General features: G+C 38.1%; 1 protein-coding gene across 3 annotated transcripts in view; it reads left to right on the forward strand.

Moving 5' to 3' along the window:
- Positions 1 to 13,596, forward strand: part of MAP7D3 (MAP7 domain containing 3) — a 35,494-nt gene that overhangs the window by 8,672 nt on the left and 13,226 nt on the right. For 2 of the 3 annotated variants that reach the window (XM_081222569.1, XM_081222567.1), the window contains 6 exons: positions 1,084 to 1,195; positions 1,744 to 1,842; positions 4,899 to 4,988; positions 9,579 to 10,153; positions 10,704 to 10,834; positions 11,099 to 11,304. In XM_081222569.1, coding sequence (XP_081078695.1) covers positions 1,084 to 1,195; positions 1,744 to 1,842; positions 4,899 to 4,988; positions 9,579 to 10,153; positions 10,704 to 10,834; positions 11,099 to 11,304 — 1,213 coding nt within the window. Of the gene's footprint in view, positions 1 to 1,083; positions 1,196 to 1,743; positions 1,843 to 4,898; positions 4,989 to 9,578; positions 10,154 to 10,703; positions 10,835 to 11,095; positions 11,305 to 13,596 lie in introns of all 3 variants that reach the window. The other variant, XM_081222568.1, reaches the window with a different exon arrangement.

Here is a 13,596-nt window from a genome sequence, read left to right on the forward strand (position 1 = left end):
AATGCTTAGGAATCAGAGATGTTTTAGTAATACAAGAATATTCTCTGTTTTTAGTCTTTATTATACTTTTTGGGTGTCTAAGTAATTTAGAAAAACTTACTTTCTGTTAGAAAATATAATTTTAAAATATTGCCATTAGATCAATTTTATTTTAAGAATTGCAGTTGCTTTTCTCCTCAGAGGATATGGGTGACTCTCTGTTTTCCTAGTATGTTTACCCTGTTTGCCCTCAGAGAAACGATGGGAACATCGTAAGGATGATGTTGCTATGAAACGATTGTTGTCAGAGAAGAATAGGAAACCTTCTGGCCCTGAGTTGATTTGCTTACCTGAGTGTAGTCCATGGTATGTTACAGCACAGGGTGAGGAATAGCTGAGAAAAGAAAACTGCCTCTCATTTCCAGCAGTGGCCTTGTTTCACCACAGTGTAGCATTTACATTTGTAGAGCTGTTATCCTGCCCAGTTCAAACTGCAGCTGAGGTCAAGACAAACACATCTCTTTTTAAAAATTTGATTAGTTAACACTAGAATTTAAGATGTTACAAATGTGGTTATAACAGATGATCTGGCATAGATTTCACATATGTGTATTAGTTGATTTGTTTTTCCTGCCTCATTCTACAAAGAATTTAAGGTGTATTTTAAAAAAGACATACCACAACCAGATGAGAAAATGGTTGAGGGAATCAAGCAGAGGGGGAAATTAAAGTAAGAAAATAATAAAACATAAGGTATGATTAGCATACACCAAAGTGTACCACTCAGTCTTTGTATAGTTGCTAGAATAGGCTACACGTTTGGTTCTAAATTTCCTAATGATATAAGCAAAGAGGGAAGCACAGTCAGCTCCTCAATTCATGTCCATAAGATTAAAACCTAGTTATTCGGGAGAATGTGGATTGATACCCGAGATGTATTGAACTTTAACTTTTTACCTGAGATGTTTCCAGTTCTATCTTTCATTAAAAAAATTTGCCTGATTGAAAAATTTGGTAGTAGGGGTATTTTATAACCAACAGATCAAAATTATACTAACCAATATAATGCATATGTAAACATTTGTTGGCATTTATTTTAAATAGGAGAGATTCAAAGCTGCCCTTCATCGTACACTGGAGCGGAGCAGCCGTGTTGATCATCAAAAAAGATGGTCATGGGAAGGCTCTACAACAGTAAACTCTCAGAATAAAACTGGTAATTAATTCAACTACTAAACTTTAAGTTCATTCATTTTCACATGTAAATATTGGCTCCTAGTATAAGGTTGCATTTACTACAAAAGGTTTTGAGCTTTGTATCCTAGGTGAAAACACTGCCATGTACTTACTCTTTGGCATGCGTTTAAATTTGTGTCATGTGAGATCGCCAAAGAACCAGGTGAAATTTTGTAGTAATTTTATTTTATCCACTATATCCAAAATCTTACCATTTAAACTTGTAATCAGTGTAAAAATGAATAATAATTGATAAGCTTTACACAGCTTTACCCAGTGCATATTTTAAAAATAGTCCTGTTTAATATTGATGTACTGTAAATTTTTCCTATGTGTGGACATAATTCTATACAGTTGCATAAAATGTAAGTTAAATTTATATAGTTTGTAAGGAATGACTGACAGTGAGCATTGTGTACCTAATTAATACACGTTTATGCTCCATAGAAGTACATCATGAACTCATTTTGTTTCAGCTAGTGATGCTTTTTTAAATATGAGTACAGTAAATCTTATATCTTTTCTCAGCCAACAGACATTCTGTATCTACTGAAAAGCTTGAACAGGGGACTTCTGGATTACATAAACAAATGTCATCTGCAAGTCCTCAAAATTCTATTGCCAGGAGTAAGTAGTTATTTCAGGTATTCTACTGAGTTTCAAACCAATGAAATCAATTCTTTATATGTATTTCCACAGTACCACTTTTATTCTTTAGATTGTAGGACATTTCAGAAGAGCACCACGTTGTTTTACAGTAGAGATGGTCATTACTATTCTGTATTTTCATCAGTATAAATCCTTGTTTCTTGATTTGTGTACTAATCATATCAGATGGGTTTGTTGGGCTTAGGTAGCCCAACAAATATGAAACATATTTTGACCAAGAGACATTGCCATTAGGTGGCACAATAATTTATTTTAGAATTAATTCATATTCTGTCTAACCTATAAATGAAATCACTTTTTCTAGGGACTAGACTAGTCATTCAATTTTCATTAAGTTTCATGAATATTACCTCATTTAAGGAAAATAATAGCATATATATAACAGTGGACAGGTTGATCTGCTTCACATATATATAAAGTTGACAGGCAACTATAATTACCTTCCTAGTTGTATAGTTAAGACCCCAAGAAATTAGGTGATTTCCACTCCACCATACTTACTTATGGTTTATATTTTGGTCATTTGATAGATGGATCATGGTATTTAAATTGTACATTCCACTAGCAAGTCCTTGTTTTCCCCCAAAGCAAATAAAGTGGTAACAGTGTTTAATGAGAGAAGTATTGCTAAGCTCCACTTTACAACTCTTCCTAGAGGTAATGCAGTGTTCTTTAAAATAAAACAAAGTTATCTACTATGGATACTTCAAATACCTTTTGCTCTTAGTGTTTGCACTTTTAATTAGCGTTCCTTTTTTTTTCTTTTGGCTGCCCCCCTTGTGGGATTTTACTTAGTTCCTCGACCAGGGATTGAACCCATACCCTACGCAGTGAAAGCACGGAGTCCTAACCACTGGACAGCCAGGGAATTCCCTAGAGTTCCTTATCTTTAAAAAAATCTTTACCAGAGTGTGTGTCAATGACCATTTCTGGCTTGTAGTACATGGTGCTTCTCATTGATAATTGAAATGGATTAGACAACCATACCCATACGGAGAAAAAAACAGAAGTGATCTGGGCAGGAAAAAGACATGGCAGACATATTCCACATCATTCCCTCAAACTTAGCCATAAGAAAAGAAGAAATACCACCTTTGTACCTTGTGAATTGAGACAAAGGCATAATTATAGTTTGAATTAAAAATGTTTCTTTTGTATTATTAGGTTCCTTGGCAGTTTTTTGAGCCATGCTGATTGCTCTAAAATTCCACTACAGAAAAAGATTCTGGACCTCATTTAAAGTATAATTAGTTAATTGTAGCAGTGGTTAACTTAGTAGGAACCATTTCCATTTTTGTCTAAATATTATAGTTTTAGTATGTTGAAAAGGATTTTTGTTTTGTTCATCCTTACGTTATTTGTACTTTTAGAACTCTTAACAGTTTCCAACGATGAACTTGAGAGGTCTTTGATTGTTTGTCAGTCTTGGTGCATCTAATTTTCTCTTGTAATGGTCCAACAAAAGTTGATCCACTTTCCACCCTTACCCTCAGTATGCTTTCCCAGAGCACTTTTATGTATAGCCCAGGTTCATTCATAGATTAATGCGGGAAGATATTCTCTAGCACCTTGCTTGTCATGTAATTAATTTATTATTCACAAACTCAATCCTTTAGAAAAATTAGGTAACATTCATTGCAATGTTATGTTTATATACTTTCATTTTAATTTCTTTTAATTGTTTCATAAGCATTGGCCATGTTTTACTATCTAATTGCTTGGAGGAATTAGCAGAGAATTCTTGCAGTTATTTATTACATTTTTAATATAATGAGCAAACACTAGTGTGTTTTCATTAATATGTGTGCCTGCTGTATCAATGAGACATGTAAAGAGAAGGGACAGATGATGACTTTCAAGTTAATAATTAGTTGAATTGCACTGAAGGAACAGTTCCAAGTAACTTTTTAATAGAAGAAGGTATGTGTGGAAGATACTTTATGAAAGAATTTGCTTAAAGTTACAGTATATTGCACACTCTGAAATGATGAATGCCGTTAAATTAATGATTCCAATAATTTTATTGAAAATAAAATCAATATTGTCAGTGGCTTACCTTTGTAAAATCCCTTCAAATTGAAATAAAACCTGTTCAATCCAGAGAGGTGAACATTTCAAACTCAAATGAAGTTCATAATCTAACCTGTGATATTTTAAATAGCGTTGCTTTAAATCTTGACTGATTCAAATAGTCTGTTTTTCTTCTGCTCACTGCTGACTTATAATAACTGTTAACACTATTTTGTCATTTCTTGCAGTGTGATAATGAGGGATAGGTGATTTCATCACATGGTCGAATTGATTACACTTCTGTGGTTCATGCTGTGCAATTACATTATCAATTCAAGAATTTTCACAAGATGGTATATTGTCATATGTACTTTAATTTAGAGGTTCCCAAAAGAGCAGTTCTTCTTTAAAGACTTTCATCAGTATCCTGAGCCATAATATTTGAAGTGAAATGGAAAAGACACAAAAGTGTCTTTTCCCATATGACTGGTTTGGGTTGCTAAAATTGTGACATCTATACCAAATGTTAATGATCATTTTTATTTAAAAAATGCTAGTTAAGGGACTTTCCTGGCAGTCCAGTGGTTAGGACTCGGTGCTTTCATTGCCGTGGCCTGGGTTCAATCCCTGGTCAGGGAACTAAGATCCCGCAAGCTGTGCGGCACAGCCAAAAAAAAAACAAGTTAAAACTAAACTATAAATTACTTTAGTAATAGATGTTATGGACTGTGTCCAAAATTAAATGTATATTCCTAATTTGGGAACTTCGATGTTGTAAGTATCTGATTTTCCTGCTCAATTTTTACTGTTTCCTAAATAATTTTATTTCACTTTGGATAACTTACTTAAAGAGTAAACTAGTTTTAAGTTTGGGCATGTAAAATTTCTTCATAATACTTGAAATTTAAATAAGATAAAAAATGTTTGGAAACGGGTGGCTCACCCCTGAAATAATATATATAAACAGCTTGTAAAAGGTAATATTCTTTGCCCTTGATCTCCAGAAACAACAGAAAAGAGGAGAAGCTCATCTCTGAATAGAAGATGTAGCAAACTGCATTCATCTACAGAACAAGTGGAAGAAAAAAGACCTGGTTAGTTATTTCTATGTACCGATCTTAAATGGTGGTTTAAAAGTGTTATACTTATGTCAACATTCAGCTTCTTGAAAGGCCATTCCAAAACATTGGAAGCCAAAATATCCCTTCTTTAACTAAAAAATGTACTTTGGTGCCATGCTTATTTGGCTGAAGCCAGAAGAGTCTCTTTAAATGAAATATATAATTCTGCAATGAAGCTGAGGAGCTAGATCACAGCATGTTGGTATAGACAGAGTTGTCCTGAAGCACTTGATTCCCTTCAAACGTTTCATCAGTTCGCACATTGAAGTTCTAAATTACCGGCAACATTTTGAACTTCAAAGCTTTGCTTTGTTGCTTCACAGCATAATCCACATCTATCCTTTGGGCGTGTTTTCACTGCTGATGATTACACACAAGATTTCAAAATTATTACTGAAGTACTTCTTTATGTAAAGTTGTTTCTAACACCCCCCTAAGTTTTCCCTTTTAAACATGATTTTCCTTTTTTTTCCGTAACAAACTGTTCACTTACAGAAGACTCTCCATTTAATTGATTCAGGTCACATCCTGTTATAACAAATGTCATTGTCACAGGGATCTTTTTTCTTTTTTTTTATAAATTTATTTATTTTTATTTTTGGCTGTGTTGGGTCTTTGTTGCCGTGCACGGGCTTTCTCTAGTTACAGCGAGCAGGGGCTACTCTTCATCGCGGTGTGTGGGCTTCCCGTTGCAGTGGCTTCTCTTGTTGCAGAGCACGGGCTCTAGGCACGTGGGCTTCAGTAGTTGTGGTTCATGGGCTTAGTTGCTCCACGGCATGTGGGATCTTCCCGGACCAGGGCTCGAACCCGTGTCCCCTGCATTGGCAGGTGGATTCTTAACCACTGCGCCACCAGGGAAGCCCCCACAGGGATCTTTTTGAACATAAAAATTTATTGGAGCAAGCTATTTACAAGATTTACTTTTTTTTTTTTTTTTTTTTTTGCGGTACGCGGGCCTCTCACTGTTGCGGTCTCTCCCCGCTGCGGAGAACAGACTCCGGACCCGCAGGCTCAGCGGCCATGGGTCACGGGCCCAGCCGCTCCGCGGCACGTGGGAACTTCCCGAACCGGGGCACGAACCCACGTCCCCTGCATCGGCAGGCGGACTCTCAACCACTGCGCCACCAGGGATGCCCCTACAAGATTTACTTTTAACAGAATAATTCACTCAGTCTGTTGGAGCTATTGGCAATCGACTTGACCAATATGACTGTCAGTGACGTACATCTGGAGGAATCCATGTCAGAGTTGTTTTGTCATGTACAACTATTTTCTCCACGTGTGAGTTCCTCTGTAGAGACTCCATACATTGGGTATGGTTCTGCTAGATACATTACCTGGATTCCTGCTTTGGGGTTATTGTGGTATGCTGGGGCCTTTGCCCCTCTATTCAGGTATTCTTTTCCCTAACAGTGTAGTCCCATCAGGTGGCAGTTTTCAGTCCTGTTATATATGTGTGGCTCTCGTTGCCTCTGCTTTTAGGCTGGGAAAGTTATCATTTGCAGCAGTTCACATTGCTCCTTCTTGCTTTGCATTTATTTGTGAGACCTCAGATCAAATCCTTTCTGTTTGTTCTCATCATTTAGTTTGTCAGCTATACACTGGTCTTTGGGAGAATAATTTAATCCGTCGCCTGTTCATCCCAACAAAAGCATCAGTAGCCAGGACCAAAAGTACTGCTTCATTATTAATTTCTGGAAGCAGTACTCCAGGTAACAGGCATAGAGTAGAGTGTCTGAAAGTGTTAATATTTGTGCTTAAAAGTAGGTTGTATCGCTTAGTTTTTTACAGTAAGGCATAAAAATAATTTGAATCAATACTTTGCAAGTGAGTGATTCTACCCAACATTTTATGTTGCATATTTATGATTTCTAACAGGGTAGAATAGTTATCAGTGTAATTTATAGGATGAGATAGGGACCTTTGGTTGTTAAATTGTAAAACAGTGGGTTTCTTAACCTGTGTTTAAGTGTATCACAGTACTGTAAAAAGTACTGGATTTTAAAAATATAGAAAAACTTAAATAATATCAAGGGAGAAAGTATCCTACTCCACCCTTCTTTTTTTCTTAAAATGTGGAGGAATAACGTTGAGTGGCTCTTTAGCTTTTAATTAAGAACATAAAGATTGTTAGCAAAATAAAACAGATCTTCAGGGTTATGTGGATTTTCTCATTTATAGGTTACATATCATGTTAGACATGCCTTTAGATAGTAAGTCCTTAGTAATGGAGAGCTCTAGTGCATTGTTCCCATCCTTTTTGTCTTTTTTTCTCCACTTTTTCCTTTCCAGAATATATCCCACCCTCTTTGCTTATTTTTATGTCAATATCCGTATGATTAGTAAACCAAAGTGCTGTCATAGACTTTGTGGTAGTGCAGCTTTACTTCTCTTGGTTCAGATCCCCAACTTTGTTTATGCCTAGTTGTATGTGTGTCAGATTATTTTCTACCAGTCTCCCCTGAGTCTATTGTAAGGTATTCTAATTACTTTCATTTTATTTTAATATATTACTCCTATCAAAAACCTCAATATTTGGCTTAAATTTCTGTAGCTATTAGAAATCTAGTTATTATACTTACTATATTTTCTGTAGCAGTCAGTGTTAAATAAGTGACTGTTTAGGCACATACAAGTATGTAAGTAAAATGCTTTCTCTACCAAAAGTGAGGGACTAAAAAATAACCGAGTGTTATATTTACCAAGACTTTAGAAAGCCACCACCAAATACCTTCCTTAAAATGTTTACTTTAGGGAATTCCCTGGTGGTCCAGTGGTTAGGACTCCATGCTCTCACTGCCGAGGGCTCAGGTTCTGTTCCTCGTCAGGGAACTAAGATCCCACAAGCTACGTGGTATGGCCAAAAAAAAAAATTCACTTTATTATAAAGCAATAAATATTTAGTATAGAAAAAATTTAAATATAATTTTCTATTATTCTAATACCCACTGATAACAATATTTTTCTTTGCGTTTACATATTTTTTAATAGAATGGGATCATAACCTGCTTTTCTTTAAACTCAACATATACCATTTTCTATGTCCAAAAATTGTATATTATTACTCTTAATGACTGCCTTAGTATAGTCCAAGTTTTGTGTTGAATATTTAGATTATATTTAAATATAATTATTAAATTATATTATTAAACAGTGTTGTAGTAAGTAATCTCATACATACATTTTCATTTATTTATCTGATTTTTTCTTCAGAATAACCTAAAAGTGAAATTGCAAGAACAAAGAGTGTGGACTTTTTATTTTAAAAAAATATTTATTGATTGATTGATTTGGCTGCGTTGGGTCTTAGTTGCGGCATGCGGGATCTTTGTTGTGGTGCACACAGGCTTCTCTCTGGTGTGCACACATGGGCTCAGTAGTTGCGGCACGCAGGCTCTCTAGTTGTGGCGCGTGGGCTCTAGAGCATGCAGGTTTAGGTGCCCCGCAGCATGTGGGATCTTAGTTCCCCAACCAGGGCTCGAACCCTTGTCTCCTGCATTGGAAGCCAGATTCTTAGCCAGGGACGTCCCGAGTGTGTACTTTTTAGAATGGCTTTTGATACACTATTGCCAAAATGCTTCCCAGGGAGCATATACCAATCCATACTTCCACCAGCAGTGCATGAGGTTGCCTGGTTCCCAACATTGGTATTATCCCTTTCCTCTATCTTAGCTGGTACCGGATATTATAATTTTTGTCCATTTGTTAGGCTAAAAATATTTAGATTGTTAAAGCTGGAAGAGACGTTGGAGATCCAGCCCATTCTGATTAATGTCTTATTACAATTTTTAGTATGGGTGAGAAAATACTTTTTTATACTCTATTTTAAAACGATCATATATAGAATGCCTTATGTAATCACCTGTAATGGTAAGATCCCTGGCCTTGGTGACATTGTTTAGATTACTTTTAAATTTATTTATTTTTGGCTGTGTTGGGTCTTCCTTTCTGTGCGAGGGCTTTCTCCAGTTGCGGCGAGCGTGGGCCACTCTTCATCGCGGTGCGCGGGCCTCTCACTGTCACGGCCTCTCCTGTTGCGGAGCACAGGCTACAGACGCGCAGGCTCAGTAGTTGGGGCTCACGGGCTTAGTTGCTCCGCGGCATGTGGGATCTTCCCCGACTAGGGCTCGAACCCGTGTCCCCTGCATTGGCAGGCAGATTCCTAACCACTGAGCCACCAGGGAAGCCCTAGATTACTTTTAAAAAGCGTTGAAGGTCTTGTAATTTTCTATGAAAATCATTCTGAACTATAGTGTGATTAAAATAGAAACGGCTTACGGCAAACATCAGCTTTGGAGAAGCATCTTATTTTCATCTGGAGTGGACTGTTGTTTTCACAATGCCTCTCTTGGTGGTGGTGCTGCTTTTGAAGTACCAACTTTGTGATGCTTCTGTTCTACGTCTGTGATCCATTTCAGTAAACATTTCTGTGTTGTATGTAATCCCCGTCATTTCCTAATAAACACAGTCTCTTTTTGTGTTTATATTGTTACATGGTGCATTTCTGTCTTATCTAATTTCTAGCTGTGTGGAATTTCACCCTCTGTCCTCATTTACCTACAGGCATCCACAATATATTCCAATATGTAAACATGCCCCTGCTTAAGCGTAGCAGTGATGAATTGAAGAGTACCATAGTGCCTCACAAGTCAACAGTGGTAATACCTCCCCAGGAGAAAGTAGACACACCCTCGAAGACAAGCGTGGAAACGGCCCCCAAGGCGAGTGTGGAAGTGCCCCCAGAGGTGAGCGTGGAAGCACCCCCCGAGGCAAGCTTGGATGTATCCCCCGAGGCGAACATGGAAGCACCCCCCGAGGCGAGTGCAGGAACACCCCCCACGAGCATGGAAACATCACCTGAGGCAAGCGAGGATCTGTCCCTTGAGGCGAGTGTGGATCCGTCCCCAGAGGTGAGCATGGACTCATCCCCAGAGGTGAGCACGGAAGCGTCATCTGAGGCTAGTGTGGAAGCATCTCCTGAGGTGAGCGTGGAAGCATCTCCTGAGGCGAACGTGGAAGCATCCCCAGAGGAGAGCACAGAAGTGCCCTCTGAGGCAAGTATGGAGGCGCCCCCCGAGGCCTCCCCTGAGGTGACCATGGGAATGTCTTCCAAGGTGAAAATGAAAGACTCTCCACAGGTTCGACAAGTGCCTTTCATTGAGAAATTTTCTATTAAAATCTGTATGTTTTGTTGTATAGATTATGATAGGTCAGATTTCACAACATAAGCAACTTCTTATTTATAGCGTTCTGTGATAAAATAAATTCACTTTAATAATTTAAAATGATATGATATTCGTTGTCACAGAGTTTACCCCCCCCCAAAGCTGGAATATTAGTTAATTTTTAGTAGAAGAGACAAAATAAAGCAGTTTATATGAACAGTGTTTCTAAACTCTGAAGGAGTGTTTTTGAGAACTATTGCAAACCTCAGTTAGGATTTAAAAATAAAAGTAGGTTTTAAAGTAAAAGAATTCTTTTAAATTATTTTTATGACATGCTTGAATTGTGTAATATAAATTGTTAGTCTGGAAGAATGTATCTCTGTACCTTATTCTCATGCATGAAAGGAAAATTGGGAGTTTAAGGAGCTATAATTATATGTTATTCAGAATATTTTTCTCTTGAAAAGCCAGCTGCAAAAGGTAATGCTAGTAATTTCTTATCTGATTGTATTGATTTGTTCAGAAATCAGAAACGGACAAACAGGCCTCAAACCCAGTAATGAAGAAGCACCTACCACCATCACAGATACCGTGTTATAGATGGTCATCTTCTCCTACAAGCAGGTGGTGTCCTCCATCTCCCATCAGTGCTAGGTAAGTAGCTTTTTTGCCACTGTTCCTGATACGTATTTTACCAGGATAAATTTCACATCAGTGTTTCATAAATAATGTAGTATGCATGGTAATGTAAATATAAAGGGAAAAGCCTTTAAAATAGATTTACCTTTGTCTGTTATAAAATATCATATCATAAAGCCAAGACATTATAGTTTATGAAATAGTACACTAAAAATCATCACATATGTATTACAAAACCATACCAGACTTCCCCCATTAACTATTACTTTTTCCCAGCAGGCAAATCCAAAAGAATCGCCCCCCGTCACCTTCACCCGTCATGTCAAAACAGTCAACACAGTTTTCTTTTTCCTGTAGAGTAATTCCTGTGCAGCATACCGTATTTGCACAAAATGCATTAGGTACTATTGGAATGAAAAGTGAAGCCATCTCTAACACCATTAACAGCTCTGAGGCTGCAAGCCAAAAGGATATGATCTGTGAAGGTGAGTTCCTTCACTAAGAAGTTCATTTCAGCAACACAGAAAATCTTAAGGTAGTTTGGGAACTGTCAACGTCATTTTATTCCCCAGTTCAGAGAACTTTAGGAAGTGAACTTTCTTTTAAATAAAGAGAATTTCACCAGTCACGCTGGCACACTACCTTTTTTTTTCTTGCTGGAACTTCTTACCCCCATTTTTGGAGCTGATACTGGAAGTATGGATGGGTTGGATGAGTGCCATGGTCTAGGTGGTGCCTGCATTTCCTTCCAGCTCCGATAGTGGATGGCCCTAAGGTATTTTCCATCCTTGGAGAGAGCACTCCAGCCATTTGTGGCTGAGCAGGTTTCCTTCAGGAGCTGTAGGGCAGTTTCCATACATAGACCATACATGTGTCAGGTCAGTATGTGGGTTTCAAAAACTATCATATTGGTATTTTGCCATTCTTTTTTTTAATTGAAGTACAGTTGATTTACAATGTTGTGTTAGTTTCTGGTATACAACAAAGTGAATCAGCTATATATGTATTCTTTTTCATATTCTTTTTCATTATAGGTTATTTCAAGATATTGAATGTAGTTTCTAGTGCTATACAGTAGGACCTTATTGTTTATCTATTTTATATATAGCAGTTCATATCTGCTAATCCCAAACTCCTAATTTATCCCTCCCCCTGCTCCTTTCCCCTTTGGTAACCGTAAGTTTGTTTTCTATGTCCATGAGTCTGTTTCTGTTTTTTTTAAAATTTTAATTGAAATACAGTTGACTTACAGTGTTCTGTTAGTTTCAGGTGTACAGCAAAGTGATTCAGTTATACATATATATGTATATAAATATACACATTCTTTTTATACATTCTCTTCCATTATAGGTTATTACAAGATATTGAGTATAGTTCCCTGTGCTATACAGTAGGTCCTTGTTAGTTTTCTGTTTTATATATAGTAGTGTGTTGGGCTTCTCTGGTGGCGCAGTGGTTGGGCGTCTGCCTGCCGATGCAGGGGACACGGGTTCGTGCCCCGGTCCGGGAGGATCCCACATGCTGCAGAGCGGCTGGGCCCGTGAGCCATGGCCACTGAGCCTGCGCGTCCGGAGCCTGTGCTCCGCAATGGGAGAGGCCACAACAGTGAGAGGCCCGCGTACCACACACACACACACACACAAAAACCCATACAGTGAATTCTATGACTAGTAATAGATTTGATCCTTCAGATTAAAGTACAGTAAATTAATATATATATATATATATATATATATATATATATATAGTAGTGTGTATATTTTAATCCCAAACTCCTAATTTTAAAAAAAAAAAAATTATTTATTTATTTTTTATGGCTGTGTTGGGTCTTCGTTTCTGTGCGAGGGCTTTCTCTAGTTGTGGGAAGCGGGGGCCACTCTTCATCCTGGTGTGCGGGCCTCTCACTATCGCGGCCTCTCTTGTGCAGCACAGGCTTCAGACGCACAGGCTCAGTAATTGTGGCTCACGGGCCTAGTTACTCCGTGGCATGTGGGATCTTCCCAGACCAGGGCTCGAACCGGTGTCCCCTGCATTGGCAGGCAGATTCTCAACCACTGCGCTGCCAGGGAAGCCCCCAAACTCCTAATTTATCCCTCCCCACCCCTCCCCTTTGGTAACCATAAGATTATTTTCTATGGCTGTGAGTCTATTTCTGTATTGTAGATAAGTTCATTTGTATCATTTTCTTAGATTCCACATATAAGCGATATCATATATTATTTGTCTTTCTCTCTGTCTAGCTTACTTCACTTAGTATGATAACGTCTTGGTCCTAATATGTTGCTGCAAATGGCATTATTTCATTCTTTTTTATGGCTGAGTAATATCCCATTGTATATATGTACCACATCTTCTTTATCCACTCCTCTGTCGATGGACATTTGGTTTGCTTCCATGTCTTGGCTAATGTAAATAATGCTGCTGTGAACAATGGGGTGCACGTATCTTTTCGAATTAATGGTTTTCTCCAGATATATGCCCAGGAGTGGGATTGCAAGATCATATGGTAGCTCTATTAGTTTTTTTTTTTTTTTTTTTTTTTTGCAGTACGCAGGCCTCTCACTGTTGTGGCCTCTCCCGTTGCAGAGCACAGGCTCCGGACGCACAGGCTCAGCGGCCATGGCTCACGGGCCCAGCCGCTCCGCAGCATGTGGGATCCTCCCGGACCAGGGCATGAACCCGTGTCCCCTGCATTGGCAGGCGGACTCTCAACCACTGCGCCACCAGGGGAGCCCCCTATTTTTAGATTCTTAAGGAACCTCCATACTGTTCTCCAT

This window comes from Mesoplodon bidens (assembly GCF_964165515.1).
Source record: "Mesoplodon bidens genome assembly, chromosome: X".
Taxonomy (NCBI): domain Eukaryota; kingdom Metazoa; phylum Chordata; class Mammalia; order Artiodactyla; family Ziphiidae; genus Mesoplodon; species Mesoplodon bidens.